We start from the raw sequence: 16761 nt of genomic DNA on the forward strand, positions 1-16761 counted from the left end.
CTTGAACCTTTCCTTCTTCTTGCACACGCATGACCATCTAATCTACACATTATCTTATTAATACATGTGCCTATGTTTATTTTATAATATATCTAAGCTTTATTAGAATTATTCTATTGGGGCACTTAAGATTTGTCTATTAGGGTACTTTATTAGAGTGTCTTGTTAGAATTATTTTAATGGGGCATTTCAAAAATTCTGCTCTATTAGATTTATTTATTAAGACACTTATATTTGTTTATTAGGGCATTTCATTATCGTGCCTCATTAGAGTTGTTTTATTGGGTCATTTCTTTAAATTGTGCTTTAAAATGATATTTTATAGGGCACTTAATTGTTGTGCCTCATTAAAGTTATTGTATTTGGGCATTTTTTTAGATTATGCCTTAAAATGGTATTTTAGAGGACACTTTCTAAAAAATGCCCTAAAAAAGATGCCTCAACAAATGGAATATAAGGTAACAATGCCTGAGATGTTAATATCTATGTATATAACATTCTTGGCTTAATTAATTAATTAATTGCTTTATGAGATGTACCAATTAATGGAGTATGGATATACCTCAATTTGTTCTGGTCCATGTACCCATTTGGTTTTACAAAATTTATAATATATTTTGTTCTGTAATATTAAAGTTTTTTTTTTTTCAATTAAGTAAATTATATATCATAGGATAACTACTTAAGGACTTTATAAAGAAAAAAGGTTTTTAGGCCACGTTCGGACCTCAACACAAACCCCAATTTCACCTAAAAGGAAATATAATAAGGTAACAATATCTAGGGAGACATCAATGAGCTAATAGAATTAGCATATGATAAATTCGCTCAAATCGTCCATTAATTAAATTCACACAACAAAGAACCCGAAATATGGCTGACAAAGAACTAACAAGATGAGATCTTCTACTTCAAATTCTACATTTCATTTAGTCAGTATGACAGTCCAAATTAATAGCATGAATTACAATCCATAAAGAAATTTATTTGGTAAATCTTTTGATTCCAAATAGAAAGATCTCTTTGTAAGAGGCCATGACAACAACAGTAGCGAATTGACTGAGTAACCTTTGGGCATAAAATAAGGGACTGAAGTGGAGGAACAACATCATTTAAAGTTGCTTATTTTGACATTGATATTTTATTAATATTTGTATAGCCCTTAATGTTAGCCAATCCATCCTAATAATTAGTACAGTTTAATTAATCATGGGTACATAAATATATGAGGAAAGATACACATATGGGACAAAGAGAGAGACTAGGGTTTTTACAGGGAAAAGAAGAGAAAGAATCCTCTTCTATATACATAGTGACTAGCCAGGGTTTCTATATGGGGAAACAAAAAACAGAAGATAATTGAATATATATTGATCCCCACTTTTCTGTTCCTGTGCTTTTTCCCTGCTGGCTGATGATTTTTCCCCCCTCAACAGTGCAGGGTTGATGATGATGATCACTTGAAACTATATATTATGCCTTTCTCATCATCAAACAAGATGTGTACGGAATCTAAGTGGCACAGCCAGGGCTGAGTTCATCAACAGTACTTAAATGGAATGAAGCTCTGTTCCAACACCATGATGCCAAATGATGATTAAGACCACACGTAGACGCACACCAAAAGATCAGATACTGTGCTAAAAGGCATTTGAAGACATGTCAATGTATTTATTAAACAATCTGTGACAGTTATACTAGTCTTAATTAATCGACTGTACCTAGCTAGTCGACCCATTGCTTCATCAAAATCACATCACAATTTATCTTGATGGGTTGGAGGCCTCTCTCTCTCTCATTGATTATCGCACAGCTGGGAAAATGAGCTAGCTAGCTAGGCAACTAATTTTATGGGTAACAAAAGGAAGGATTGATTGAACTGAAATTGGTGTGGTGCCCTCCAATTTTATACGCCATAACTATCAGTCTAGGTACATTTTACTTTTTAAAAATAACATTAAACTGAACAAAAAAAGAAAAGAAAAGAAAACGACTTTAAAGAACTCACCTACAATTGCTATCCCTTTATTGAAGTATAGAGGGAGAGATATATAAAGAGAGTTTTGATGTATTAATTATATGGCCGAATTTCTTTTATTGGGTAAAGGAGGGGAATAAAGAAAAATGAGAAGAAGCCTTACTTCTCTCGACCTTTAGAAATCCTAGAGGCTTCAAACCCTAGAAGGAAAATATAAAAAAAGGGAAGACCCACAAATTTAATTAGTGTAAGGTACATTTTGTAAATTTGGTATGGTTTCTACTAATTAAGTAGTCATGGTGATGTCTCCATGCCATAATGTAAATTTACTATTATGTGAATGGCAAGCTTTTTTTTTTTTTTTGTAGATAAATGGTCGTCATCAATCATATGCTTGCCTATAGCTAGACCTCTCCCCATGTGATGTAGCCCAAGTACTGTCTCTAGCTAGTCATCTTCCACCATTTCCTCTCCTTCTCGACCACTGTTCCTCACTTTTACTATGAGAGATTTACATGGAGATTGCAGTATCAAGCTAGTTAATTTTCCCCCCTCTTTAAAAGCAGATAGAGAGTGATGAAACCCCAGGTTCATCCCCCCCCCCCCCCCCCCGGGCTCTAAATCTCTGGTTAATTTCTAGTGCACAAGGTCACTTTCAAGCTTTTGTTCCTTGTTTGAGATGAAGAAGATGAAGAAATTTTAGTGAAAATGAAAGCACCTTATTTTGCATCCATACCACTCCAGCTAGTTTACCGGTTTAGTGCCTTCAACAACCCCCAGCAAGTACAAAGAGGGTTGAAAATGGAAGGAAAGATCACCAAAACTGTGTAAAGAAGATTCAGAAGCACTAGGTAGTGTTGCAAAGATTACTTACTGTAGACCCAATTTTTGAAAGCTACAGATGTTTTCTTCAAGCTACAGTGCCAATCCTTTTCTCCATCTCCCCCTTCCTCCATCTCCCCTTCTTGGCCAGAACATTTTCCTTCACGATCAGCTTGATCTGCTTGAGAGTGACTTAGTGCCACCCAGTTATGATGTCACTGCCACAATCTCTGCCATGGCGGCTTCGAACAAACACCAAAGGGTTAATTATTCACAGAGTAGTTCATCACTTCCTGCTAGAAGGAAACCTGGGAAGAAAGATCGGCACAGCAAGATTCGCACGGCTCGAGGGACAAGGGAGAGGAGAGTGAGACTCTCCATTGACATTGCCAAGAAGTTTTTTAGTCTTCAAGATGTACTGGGTTTCGACAAAGCAAGCAAAACACTTGATTGGTTGCTCACCAAGTCACAAGCTTCGATCAAGGAGCTGAAGCAGATGAAGCACGGCGACGGGGCAGGCTTGGTTTCAGGATCCAATGAAGCTGCTGGAAATGAAGGGTTCAAGAGGAAGAAGATGAAGCAGTCATATGACGCTGCAGTTCAGACAAGGGCCGAAGCAAGAGCAAGAGCAAGGGAAAGAACAAGAGAAAAGATGAACAAAAAAAGGGTTAGCATTAATTCACAAGAACTGACTGGTTCAGTGCCTCGTATCTTGAACCAATCTGAGGCTGCCATGGAAATGATGGCCAGCGATCCGATCAAGGAACCATTTTCTTGCCTGCAATTTAGTCAAGCACCGAGAAGTGACATAAATCATGAGAACCCTAATGTGGCTAAAAGAAATATGAAACAATCTTGGATTTTCGATCATGAACAGCAAAACCTTGCAAATATGGATGTAATGGGCACTTTCATGCCCCAGCTACTGTGTTATGGCCAACTTGAATCAATTACCAGGTAAGTATGTTAAATTTGACAAAGAAATTACACGCACGCACGCACACTTTCATTTATCTGAATTGATGGCATCAGCTATATATTGGTTTCTCTCTTGATATGCAGACTTTACAATCTGTAGCCAAGCTTGGGAGGTCTGGGGCCAGATTCAATGATGACATATATATATATATATGTGGTGGTGAACAAACACCAGAGAGATGTAAGCTATTGTTCTATATATTGAAATTTCGCATGTTTATGTAATAATATGCTGTTTTATTCTTGTCTATAATTTTTACTACTTTTATCAACTTCTGTGCGCTTGGGATTGCATGTGAGAATGACTGAATTTTGACCTTGCTTCCTCTCATCTCTTTCTGTCTGTCTCTCTCTCTGGAGATTAAACATGCTCCCAGCTGCTGTTGATTTATCAAAATGATGAGTGTATTCATTCTCAGTATATAAGTTCAATTGACAAGCAAAATTTTCACCTCCATGGAGTTTCAAATTAAACATTAATCTCATTTGGTTCAGGAGATCAACTTCAAAGCTAACTTCAAAACAGTTGGTGCAGAATGATTCAATTAAAAACTTGTTTATCAAGTGTTTCAAAATTGATGAAGTTGAACTTTGTAGAAGTTATATCGTTGCAGATGAGCCATTCTATTTCCATTCAGAATTAAAGAAACTTAAACCAACAGTACAGTTACATGTCTAATTGATGAAAATGTAATCTAGCTAGGATGGTCTTTTTTCCATATAATTGTAATCATGCAGGTCAATAGATCTTCACATCCCTTTTCTTCAGCAGATCATATACACTATATTTTCTCTATTAATACTTCCCTTGACATTCTTTGCACATGAAAAATCATCTTTTGACCTGAAACATGGGTCTTTAGATCAACTTGGCATGCTAATCAAAGAAACTTCACCAATTCTTCTTTTGGGATGCCACGTTGATGGGCTGCTCCTCTACCAAGTAATCATAAGTTGTAAGTTCTCTTCACTCAAGCTAGTGTTTTTATTTTATTTATTTTTCCAGCTATAGCGGAAGCAAGGTGTTTTAATTTTGATTTCAGATTGAATACTGATTCAGATTTTCCTTGAATCATCGTGATGAACACTTGATTTCGTGAATGTAAAGAATGGAGAAACAACTCTAATGCCTTATTTCAATTTATTGTTCTATTATCATGTTTTTTTCTGGTACTTTCCCGGGGATGAGATCTCTGTCGATGGATATGTACGTAGCAGTTAGAACCCATCACTGTTTTTTCTCAATTCTAATACCATGAGATGTGAAGCTCTTCTGAGGTTGTATTTGCCCGATAATATGAACTTATTTGTGCCAATGTACTATAAATGACATATAGGAAAGTCAGAACACATGTTCCTGTGAGAGTGTTTTCTTTGGCAGCTTGTTTGAGTAAATCTATTAACTTAGAAAGCTTGAAGCGGGATGAAAACATATTTTAGCAAGTTTGTGATATATATTGATAGCTAATTCATCTAAATTGAATTCATGTAAGTTTGACATTATGAAGGAAAAGAAGTGTTCCTAAATACATTTGGGGCCATATATGGGTTTCTTTATTATTTTTTGGGTCATATAGGGTTTCTATTTATGTTGGTTCTTTCATCTATTTGCTTCTGTAAATGCCATGGATCAGAGAAGAAAATGAATCAAGTCCTAAATATGTCATATATGTAGCCTCTGCCCTCTATCTTCTTCCAAATGTTGGTTCACTGTAGATCTAAAATTGGGATTCTCTTACAGAATTACCTGTTTGAATATATATATGTTTTTAATTGCTATACAATCTTAATTTTTCCCTTGCTTAATTCCCATGTTAATTCCTGCAATTCCAAAACAAAACAAACTAGAAAAGCGAGCCGCTAAATCTACTTTCCTAATTCTAATCTTTATAGAATTAGATGCAATTCTCACTTGCCAAGAGTTCTACAACCATATACATATATATATATATATATATGTGAACCAAAGTCCAGTTAGAAAGGTTCCCTAATATTGTGGTCTGAAGGGCTGATGATTGTTGTGTTTGAAGCCTACCATGTTGCTTATTTTGAGGAGTATTTTGGTTTGCTTTTAACCAAAGAAACAAATGGTTATTTCAGTTCTTGACTTGTTTTAGTTTTCTTGTTTGCTTTTGCTTTTTTTTTAATCCTTCTTCTGGACTGATAAATTTATTAGACATGCACAATAATCTAAAAATCACAATTAATACAGGTAAAACAGATAGAAATCTTTGTAAACTTATGGAGATCATATATATGTAAGCTCTTATGGTATAGTTTCTTCTCTTCTTTATCTTTTGCTTGATTCTTTTCTTTTTTATTTATTTATATTTTGTTCTGCTTCTCCTAATCTCTCTCCATGTTTTGCTAAGATGATGAAATATATATATATCTTCATCTCCAATTCTTTTGTACAATATAAATTTTAAAATTATATATATATTCATTTGTGTAATACAAAATTGTTATCTTCTTCTCTTTTTGTTGAGTAAAACCATATATTATCTTCTTATGTTCATATTTTCATTATGTTGTCTAATGTTTATTATTACCTGATCGTATCCAAAGATCTATTTTCCATTAATTAAGTTTGCTAAGCAACCCTTCACTTGCCAAAAAGATTTATTTTTTCAAGAGTTTATTCTGATATCAACAAGATATTATTTTAATTATCAGATAATTAAATTTTGCCTTCTGATTTTCATAGATAATTGGAAGCACAGAAATCAGAAAAAGAAATAATTATCTAATAATTAATTATAAATGATAAAGAAAAAGCAAGCTAGCAAAAGACAGAATAGGCAAAGCCGAAAGCCTGTATAAAGTACATGGCAGTCTTGCACAGATATCTTTTTAGAACCAATCGAATACCTAACCCCATAAATTCAACCAACAAATCCCTTTTTTATTCCCCTCTTTGAATTATTCTTCTTTCTTTTTTGGAAAGATGGGAATGTCATTTAATTTCATGTTCAACTATATATATGTATCATCTTTGTATATTAATTTGCAGTAGCACTCTCTATGTATTGGCCACAGTTAGGATAACATCCATCGCACAAATCATTCTTTTTGTTGTTAAAAGATTTTATCATCGTAATATATGAAATCAACACTTAATATGAAATCAACTGGTTCTCATGGCAAATGAAGTCTGAATATATATATATATATATTTATATTTATATATAAGCAACGCATGCAACAAAGGGGAAGCAGCTGATGAAGCAAAACAAGTTCCAGAGATGGAAGACACACAGGCAGTAATACTGCAAGGTCAAGGTCACTTACCAGTGATGGAAAACACTGCAACACTCGACTCCATCCACATACATGTGTGTGTATATATATATATATATATATTCTGTTTGCACTTGCTTTTCTCAGCTGCCAAACAGCCCGAAACCTGCATCCAACTGATGGGTTTCTGATGAGAACTTCACAGAGAGATAGAGATATCTCTGTGTGTGTGTGTGAACACTTTAGAGAGCCTAAGCAAAAAGAAAGAACACTTTAGAGTTTAGAGAAGATACATATGCGTGTAAGCTGCTAGCTCCAATGGGTTGGAAGAGGAGATCAGAATTAGGACGAATGATATTGTTTGATATAAGGTAGGGTTGGTTAGATAGGGGAATGGGACGTGTAGGGTAGGGAAGAAGAATATCAGATTCGCTGGGGATTTCATGCCCAGCATTTCATGCTACCCAAATCTAGCTCTCTCTCATTCCTTTAATTCAGCAATTGACCACATTCTTATTTTCCTTGCAAAAGAAAAAATAAAGAGCTAAGGTTGTGTTTGATTACATTACCTAGAATTTAATTCTAGGTAATATTAGTTAGAAAACAAAAACCATCTCATCCCATTGAAAAATGAATTCCATGGAAAAAAGCTTTAAATGCTTGTACCTTACATATTTTTCCATAGAAAAATTAGGAATGTTTGATTGTTTTCCATAGAAAATGTGTAATGATTACATATTTTCCATGAAAAATATATGCAATCAAACACACTCTAAGTGTTAATAAGTTATTGCATTTTAGTTTGGTTATGTTTGTGATGGTGAAAGTTATTTTATTAATTGGAAACAGAGTTAATAAAATTAAAATATTATTAGATGATGTTAAACAAATTTGCTATAATAACTATCGTAACATCAAAACTAAAATTATAATTATTTATTTGACATTTTCTTAAGTAAGGTTTTCAAAATGACTTTAAATATAAAAGTACAATAACTTATTTCGTCTTTATTAAGTACAATGATTAATTTAATATTTTATTTAAAAATAAAAAAAAATCATGTGTTTCAATGTGTGTTTTAGACTATTCCAAACTTACAATTTATCTTTCGACTACGATGGTGAGAGGAAAGCTTTTATTAAACTAATATAATTGGATAAAGTTTATGGATTATTTATAATTAGGGTTAATCATGACAATAATTTAATTCTTTTTACAAATTTGTAATTTTATCTCATCCTTTTAATTTTGACAATTACATTCAAATTGATTCAATTAAATATAATTTTATCTAACATATAAAATTAATTTAAAAAGAATGTGTTCCTATTCACTTTGACAATATCATATAATAATATTTATAGAATCTATATGTACATATAAGTAATATATATATAACCTGTAAAAAAAAAGAGAAAAAAAGTAAACAAATTATTAGCAACGAGTTTATTTTTTTTATTTATGTATATATTTGGGTCTTACAATTATTATTATTATATAATATTTGTCATACGAAGTCAACATGAACATATTTATTCTAAATCGATTTTATATATTGGATAAAATTATACTTAATTGAGCTAATTTGGACCTAATTATCAAACTGGAAAGAATTAAATAAAATTGTGAATTCAAAAAAAAATATTAGATTATTTTCATGATTAATGATTAGGGTTGCAAATAAGTCGAGTCATTCATGAGCGATTCGATAAAATTTCGTTTGAATTTGTTCATTAAAGTAAATGAGGCAACCTTGAACTTAACTTTGAAATTCGATTTGTAAATGAGCCGAAATTAAGTTAAGTAAAACTCAAGCTGACTCAATTAGAGGCTCAAAAATAGAGCTGATTAAAAGTTCGCAATTAGCTCATGAAAACATGTTCGTTTATAAATATATTAATAAATTTATTCATAATTTTATAAATATATTATTTTTTGATTAAATAATATATACATATATTAAATATATATTTTATAAATATATTATTTAAACATAAGTAATATATATACACGTATATCACTATTCATCATATTTATTAGAATTTTAGTTGGAGTTGCCTTTTTAAGAAACTTTTGTTTTCTTCATGTTACAATCTCTTTATCGCTTCCCATTATATTCCTTTTGTGATTGTTTCTACATTTTATTGTGCAAAGCAAGTAGCGGATACATTCATCTGTTTTGTTATTCATTTTCTCTTCTTTCAACACTATAGAGACGATTGACAATTTTTTTTATTCTCTCACTAGTCACTAGTTGCGACCGACACCTATTGCTTATTTTATTCGACCGACTAATGTGCGATGACCTTTGTTCCTACAACTGTTTGCCTTATTTGGTGAAGATGGTCGTCAACTATTCATCTTCTCCCCAATTAATTCGTTTTCTTTGACTAGACTCCTGTAATACTAATTCATTTATTGTCTGCAAACGCCTACAACTTTGAGTTTTTGTTGAGTTTTCTAATGAGTTGAGCCAAGCTTGAGGCCATACATTTAGTTACCAATTCAATTGCAATTTATTAATGCTTATAATTATGTTAATATGATTTATAATTGATGGGTTTTTTTTTTAATTTTACTTAATGATCGTTTTTACATAACTCTCGATACTCGTGTATTTGATTATATCAGGAGAGATAAATTACAAATTGAGTCTATGCCTTTTGCTCAGGACAATGATAAAACTCACAATTCATCAGATTAATACCGATATATTGCTCATTCGACTGTTCGACTTATATTCCGAGATTAAATTTTAATTTTACTTAAATAAATAACAGAGAGTACAGAGTGAGCAAGCCAGAGCAGTAAAGTAAGTATGTCCCCATGATTTGCAACAAGGTCGTGTAATTATGTCACAGTCATGGTGGTTAGTGTAATTTACACAAAAGGACACTAACCAACACTACTGTTGATGAGACGACGACGTTTCGAAGCATTTCTTGTGCACAAAGCCACGACGGAGCCAGTTCCATCTTCTAAAATCGGGGAAGAAGAGAACGGAAGAGAAGCAGAAGCAGCAGAAGCAATGGAGGCTGTGAAGAGAGAGAAGACGATAGGGCACGAAATCGGAGGGGTCCAAAACGACACTCTTCGTTTCGGACTCCATAGCGTCAAGAATGAGATCGTCGGGGACCATCCCCTTCAATCTGCCTATCACTCTGTATTTTCTCTCTCTAAATCCATGTTTACGTATCCATTAGTGATATTTGGATTTCCATTTTTCTTTTAATTGATGCAATGTCTGTGTGTTATGGTGAACAGACTCAGGAGGTCCATGAACAGATGAAGAGGAGGGTTATGGTCAACACGTACGGCTCGGCTCTTCCTTTGAAGATGGACCTCGATCGCCAAATGCTTTCAAGGTATTAATCCAGCTTATTCAACTTGTAACTGATTCACTTGCGTGTTCGTCTAGTGCGTTTTGCTTTGTTTCTTTTTTAGTGTGTCGAAATCTGGTGAATATCGATTTGTTTTTGCTGCAATTAGGGTTTTCCTTTTTTTTTTTTTAATCTATTCTTTTTGGTGTTTCTGTTTCCTGTTTTTAATCTATTTTTTTTGAGCGATTCTAACTTGGCCATCTCTTCTTCCTCTTCCTTTTCGCTGTCACCACCATTGCCTCAAATGTCTTCAACATCTTCATCTTATCCCTAAGATCCCAATAGGACTGTTTGCATTAGCTTAAGAAAAAAAAATGACGAAAATTAAGTTGTTTGGCATTTGGGTTGCACAGATCTGACTGGGTTTATCACGACCTGACTGAAGAAAGCTACTGCTTTGTTTGAATCGTGTGAATCACCCAGGATTTCTTGTATCGTGCGATTCATGAAATTAGATTGCGATTCAAAGCAAAATCTGATTCACTCTTTGGTTCATTATCAGTGGGGGATGCCATCAAACTGAATCGCATAATACATATCACATATTGTGTGATACCAACAACACTGATTCTAGGCTCAATAGATCTCCAGGCTTAGGTTGTCAGCATGATATAGAAAAGGCTTATGACCATGTTAGCTGGGTCACATTTACTCCAAAATTTGGGTTTAACGTGTTTAAATGGAGAAGGTGGATGCACTTGTGTATTTCCTGTATCCTCCAATTAGGTTTTTGGTTTTGGTTGATGTTGCTCCTAAAGTTTTTTTGGTAGCTTTAGGGACTTGAGATCAGATAATTCTGTGTCTTCCTTTTTTATTTGTTTTTGTTGCGGAGGCTTTTTGTGTGATGCCCTAGAAAGTGGAAAGGGTAGGTTGGATTTATGGTTGCTCAATTGTAATCATGTTGAAGAGACTTGTTTGTTACTCATTTCTTTTTTTCAGACAATGCTCTTATATTTTGTGAGGCTTTAGGTAAAGGGAGTTGTGAATTTTGAAGTCTGAGTTGTTATTTGTCAAGCCCTTGAATTAGGGCTGGCAATTTCAGTAACTATAGAATGTAAGAACGAGGGAGAGAGATAGAATAGATAGAGAAAAGAGAGAGAATTAAGGAAGGAAAGAGAGAAAGAGAATCAAGAGAGAGAGGAATTGATTATTCATTCCACCGATATCCCTCCACAATGCTGTAGGTAGATATAGAACCTCTAGCCAATTCAGCAACAACTCTTTTAACTACTTAACAGCCTAACAAGTAGCCTAACAACAAGCTGTTATACAATCAATTACAATCCTACCTTAGGGTCGTGACATTATTGAGCTCATTTCAAGTTTTTATATCAATCTAGCTAAGAGTTCATATTGTCCCTATTGGTCCTATGAAAAATATAGAAATGAAATTTGAGCTTCTTCCCTCGCATGTTGAATTGGTTGACTCCCTTCATCCTATTAAGGCTTCCATTAGGAACTATGACTAAACCCAAATATGTGGTGGATGGCATGCATGATGGATGGGATGGAAGCTTGATCTCTTGATATAGTACTTGTCTAAAGGTGATGAACTTACTCTTATTACAAATACTATGTCTGCCCTCATTTTGCATATGATGTCTCTTTTCTATCTCCCAATTTTAATTATTAATAGGTTGGAGAAGCTTCTTTTTGGAAATCTCAAGGATGGATTTGAATATAATCTTGTTCATTGGAAGAAGGTCTGCCTTTCTTTGGAAAAGGGTGGTTTAGGTACCAAAACCTAAGGATCTTTAACAAAGCCTTCTTGGTTAGTGATTATGGAGGTTTTCTTTTGAGATAGTTGGTCTACAGACAAAAGTGGGTAGTTATGCATGTTAGCTCTTGGTGTATCTTTCCAGATCTTCTCTTCTAGCTAGAATGGTGAGGCTGCTAATAGTGAATGTTTCTATTTCCCCTTTACGTTGTTTGTAGCCCCCCCCCATTTTGCACACTGTTATTGGATTTGTCGAACTGCATGTTATGCAAATAACAAATAACAGCCCTGTTATTTTCAGTTCACTGCAAATATGGAAAATGGTACCCTTTTTACACTATCAGGTAGTTGATTTTCACTTCTGTGTCATATGACTTGTGTTGAGGACTGAACGAACCATGGAAAATTGTCAAGTTTTGCATGCATGCAGCTCTCTCTTTGAAAGCTTTTTCTAACACATTTGCACGCATTAGCTCATATATTGTAATGCTTCTCATGTATAATGTGGTAGCAGTTTATCTTGTGCAACTTCTGTGAAAGTTGGTATTTGAAGGTTCCCCTTCCTTTTCAGATTCCAGAGGCCTCCAGGTCCAATACCGTCATCCATGCTGGGGTTGGATGCTCTGACAGGAAGCCTGGAAGACTTCGGTTTTGAAGATTACCTTAATGGTAATGAACTATTGATGCAAACTAAATTTTATTTTATAATTCCTAGTTAAATCTTATTATAGACTTGAGTTTCGACTGCCTTAGCTGTTGAATCCTTTCCTTGGTCTTCATCTTTTGCTACAACTGGCTTTGAGACTATCGACATTCCCCAAGTATACCAAGGCTGGGTGCCAACCAGGTTCAACAGATCTCCAAGTACACCCTATGGCTGCCGAGCCCGAGACCACCCTTCCCCCCCCCCCCCCCTCTTCAAAGTATGTATGTATATATATATATATGTAAACCAATTGAGCACATGGAGTTTCCCCAACTTGGTTTGGGCGCACCTGCTATGTAGGTGGTGAATTGATAAACTCTGCTGACAAACAAACAACAAAATTGAATTCGAATTGGTCCTATGTTGACTTGTTCTGGTTTATTAAATGATTCTTCTTGCAGACCCAAAGGAGTCTGAAACGATCCGCCCCCTGGATATGCATCATGGAATGGAAGTTCGCTTTGGACTCTCCAAGGGACCAGCCCACCCCAGTTTCATCTGAAACGTTACTACTTGCCGCTTGCCAAAGAAACAGTTGTGCTATTCTCTCTCACTGCTTTAGGCTATGCTTTATGATGAAATATATATATATATATATATATATCACAACTCTTTCAAATGAACAGCTGAATGGCATGACCCCTGCTATTGGTATTGCCAGTACTTGAATGAGTGAGTTGCACCACTGTTATTTCTATTTTTAGTTTTTTCTTTTTCTCCTTGTTCTCTTGGAAACTGGTATGGACCCGTTGTCTACTTTTGCAGGCAAAAACTACATGCAGTGTATTTGTTAAAGCTTGCTTTCTTCATTGATTTTTGTTAATAATTACTAGGGAGTGTGTGTTTAATGGTATTGAAAGTTATATATGGAAATGTTATTTAGATATTTATTTATAATATTTTTGATGATATTATGCATTAATGGTGTATTATATATTTATATTAATATAATAAAAATAAAATACATTAATATATGAGCGTGATAAAATTACATAATTATAATTATATTATTATGGGTTCAAATAGCATTTTTTCAATTAATTTAGTTTCTATTATGATGGTTAATTTTGTCAATGGAATTGGTTGGTGATTGGCGTTTCCAATGTGGCTGCCTGTGAGTGTGGGCCACTCTATCTCACATTTGATTGGGCATTGTACTTGGTAATTGGTAAATCTAGACATCGTACGATTAAGGGATTTTGTCATTAATTAAGGTTACCTGCTCCAAGTGACTATATATATGGTCTTCGAACCAGTAGACAGGTTATGTTAATTTATTCTTTTTGTTTCATAAATTCTTTAATAATATCTGTAGTCAAAATTTTTTTCTTTTATTTATTTATTTTAGAAATTTTGAAAATAAAAATGAAAATGGAAAGAAAAATGAAGATGAGCACAAAAAATCAAAAGGAAAATTGGAGATAAATTAAATTTATCTAACAATATATTATTTTCTCAAATGAAAATAAAAATTGAATGGCCATCTTGATTTGTTTAATGAATATCATCAATCGTGTGTTTTGTATTTTTATTGAAGGAGATATTAGACATAAAAAATAATGATATATAATTTTCTTAATTTTTTTAATAAGAATACACCATCTAATTAATAATATCGTCATCGATCATAATTTTTAACATTATTTAGTAATAAATGATTATGTGTCTAATTTAATTTTTATAAAGGTGAATATAAAATTATATTTTCTTTTTCTAGAAATTAGTATACTTGTTTTAACTTTTTTTTTACTAAATTCGTGACCCTTTTTAGAAAAAGTTTTAATAATGCACAACATAAGAAAAAATTTAGTAAACTTTAGGGAGAGAAGGGTTGGAAAAGACAATAGATCCAAGCCTTCAACACAATTTATGCAATTTGAGAGAAAGGGAGCAATGCGGTTGATGGGCCCAAACTAAGAACGTGCGACAAAAGAGAAACCCCCACCCCCCGCTTCTCCTTATCTTCTTCAGTTCTCAACAACAATTCATTCCTTCCTTCTCTCTCTCTCTCTCTCATTCATCCCCCCCCCAACACAGCCCAACGCAAGACACGAGCTTACAGCCCACACACACCGTGGCATTCCAGTTTAGGAATATTCTCCTCTGTTTTTTTACCAAAACGCCCCTCCTCACCCCTTTTATTTACGCCCCCAACGCCTCCACTCCTGGGGCATTTCCGTCAATCCACCAGCGCTCATCAGCGCCCCCACGTTCGTTCAGGAGGCGGCCGAGTGTGGAATTCCAATACGCCCTTGCTCAACGGGTCGAAAAGCGGCTGGTGTGAGGGTAGCATAGTAAATTTGACCTGAGGAATTATTTTTTTTTATTAAAAAGAAGGAACGTGAGCAATCCCCGCATAGCACGAAGGGTGGCTCTGAAAAAGCGAAGAGAGAGAGAGAGAGAGAGAGAGAATTTGGTGTGCGGAGGTCATCGGATTTCACCGCTCCAATTCGCCGGAATTTGGGAATTCTGCTCACGTCCGGCTAGGGTTTCGCTTCAGCCTTCGCGCTTGGCTCCGGGCGTCGGGGTAATTGGCGGTGTTATTTGTTCGTTCGTCTGGATAAGTGCCCTAAATTCGGAATTGGGAGGGTTTGCTTGGGGTGCTACTTCCGACCTTCAATCTCGTTGCTCGATCTGGGAATTCTGGGTACGGATGTTCACGCCGCAGAGGAAGGTGTGGTCCGGTTGGTCGCTGACGCCGAGGAGTGAGCCGGCGCAGAAGAACGGTTCCGGTGCTGGCGCCAACCCTAGTTCAAACCCATGGGAGAGACGGTCGGGAAGGTAAGAGTGTTGCGTTTGTCGAGTCCACGCCCCCTCCTCCCATGGGTTCTTTAGGCGAAAACGGTGGGGCTAAGGATGCGGCCTTGGACCGGGAAGTAATTGCTGACAAGATTTCGAAGCTCGAAAACGAGGTTAGTGAATGAAGCTCACTCTACTTGTTCCCGGTGTTGTGTTCTTTCCCCAAATTGGGGAAAAGGGATTTCTTTGATTTTTGAAAATAAAATGTTAGTTTCAGTGTTCGTCTTTGTTATCCATGCAATTGTAAATTTCTGGTCACGTTTTTATGAAGAAAACATCAAAAGGGGATGAAACTCGTATACTCAGAGGAAGCAACTTTCCTCCATAAGACTAAGGAGGCTTCTAATTTCTGCAAGACACGAGAGGGTTCGTTTAAATTTTTTCTGTTGCTAATTTAACTTAACGTGGGATTTGTAAAGCACTAAAACCACTTGTTCTTGAGACAGGGAAAGTGCGTCTTCGATCCCAGATGCAAAATGTGATTCTTAGTCTTGAGTTAAGAAACTTCCATATTCTTGAAAGTCTTTGTTTAAAGACATTTCACATGTAGTGGGGGGTAATACTTATTCTTGAAGTTAAAAATTCTACATGATTATTTAACTTTGAGAACTGAATGATCTTAACTGGCTTAGATGATTGAGTTGCTCTAGATCTCGCAGTGTGTTTTGGGGTGGTACTGTGGACACCGTAGGGCTTCAACCCTATATGGTCAATGGAATTTTGGTATCAGTCATTCAATAGAGGAGAGCCAGGAGGGTATGTTGGCTTACAATTCTGTAAGTCTACCAGATTAGAAATATCTACCTGTGTTGCTACTTGTTACAATTTAGTTGAATGAGGGTCCTATCAGTATTTCATATTCTTATTTAGTTTCTTGTTTATTTATTTTTTAATTTGACGAGGACAAAAGTTTTTGCCAATGTGCTACAGTATTCTTTGATCGAAACCTGTATCTGTTTTACTTTTTCACCACATGGATAGACTTCATTGCCTCCAAGTGTGTTTGTGATTGATAGTCTTCTTCTAAATTAATATAATCTAGGTTCCAAACACTTTCCTGCGCTAAAATTCATAATGCAGATTCCTTTTCCTGGGCTTATTACTTCGAAGATGTTTTTAGATTCTTGGACATAACCATTG

General features: G+C 34.9%; 2 protein-coding genes and 2 long non-coding RNA genes across 5 annotated transcripts; 3 read left to right on the forward strand and 1 right to left on the reverse strand.

Annotated features, from left to right (window-relative positions):
• Positions 1-2577: 2577 nt before the first annotated feature.
• On the reverse strand, positions 2578-7496 carry LOC127809501 (uncharacterized). 2 transcript variants are annotated; one of them, XR_008025123.1, is made up of 3 exons: positions 7312-7496; positions 7070-7194; positions 2578-3578 (listed from the first exon to the last, which is right to left on the reverse strand). It is a non-coding gene; the product is annotated as an uncharacterized LOC127809501 (long non-coding RNA). The 2 variants fall into 2 exon arrangements; XR_008025124.1 differs by having other exon boundaries at positions 7070-7184; positions 7312-7494.
• LOC127809502 (uncharacterized) lies at positions 3624-4775 on the forward strand. The gene is made up of 3 exons (XR_008025125.1): positions 3624-3757; positions 3863-3959; positions 4642-4775. It is a non-coding gene; the product is annotated as an uncharacterized LOC127809502 (long non-coding RNA).
• A 2498-nt stretch (positions 7497-9994) lies between the features above and the next one.
• Positions 9995-13617, forward strand: LOC127809197 (cyclin-B1-2). The gene is made up of 4 exons (XM_052347956.1): positions 9995-10182; positions 10284-10384; positions 12688-12785; positions 13224-13617. The coding sequence occupies exons 1-4, from the start codon at positions 10048-10050 to the stop codon at positions 13322-13324; spliced, it is 435 nt and encodes a 144-aa protein (XP_052203916.1). The 5' UTR covers positions 9995-10047; the 3' UTR covers positions 13325-13617.
• A 278-nt stretch (positions 13618-13895) lies between these two features.
• Positions 13896-15582, forward strand: LOC127810014 (uncharacterized; the record flags this gene model as incomplete). Its single annotated transcript, XM_052349231.1, is given in 2 exon segments — positions 13896-13936; positions 15157-15582. Coding segments are annotated over 2 exon segments (467 nt in total), but the record flags the coding sequence as incomplete, so codon positions are not given.
• Positions 15583-16761: the final 1179 nt, after the last annotated feature.

Source organism: Diospyros lotus, chromosome 9 (genome assembly GCF_014633365.1).
Source record: "Diospyros lotus cultivar Yz01 chromosome 9, ASM1463336v1, whole genome shotgun sequence".
NCBI lineage: Eukaryota > Viridiplantae > Streptophyta > Magnoliopsida > Ericales > Ebenaceae > Diospyros > Diospyros lotus.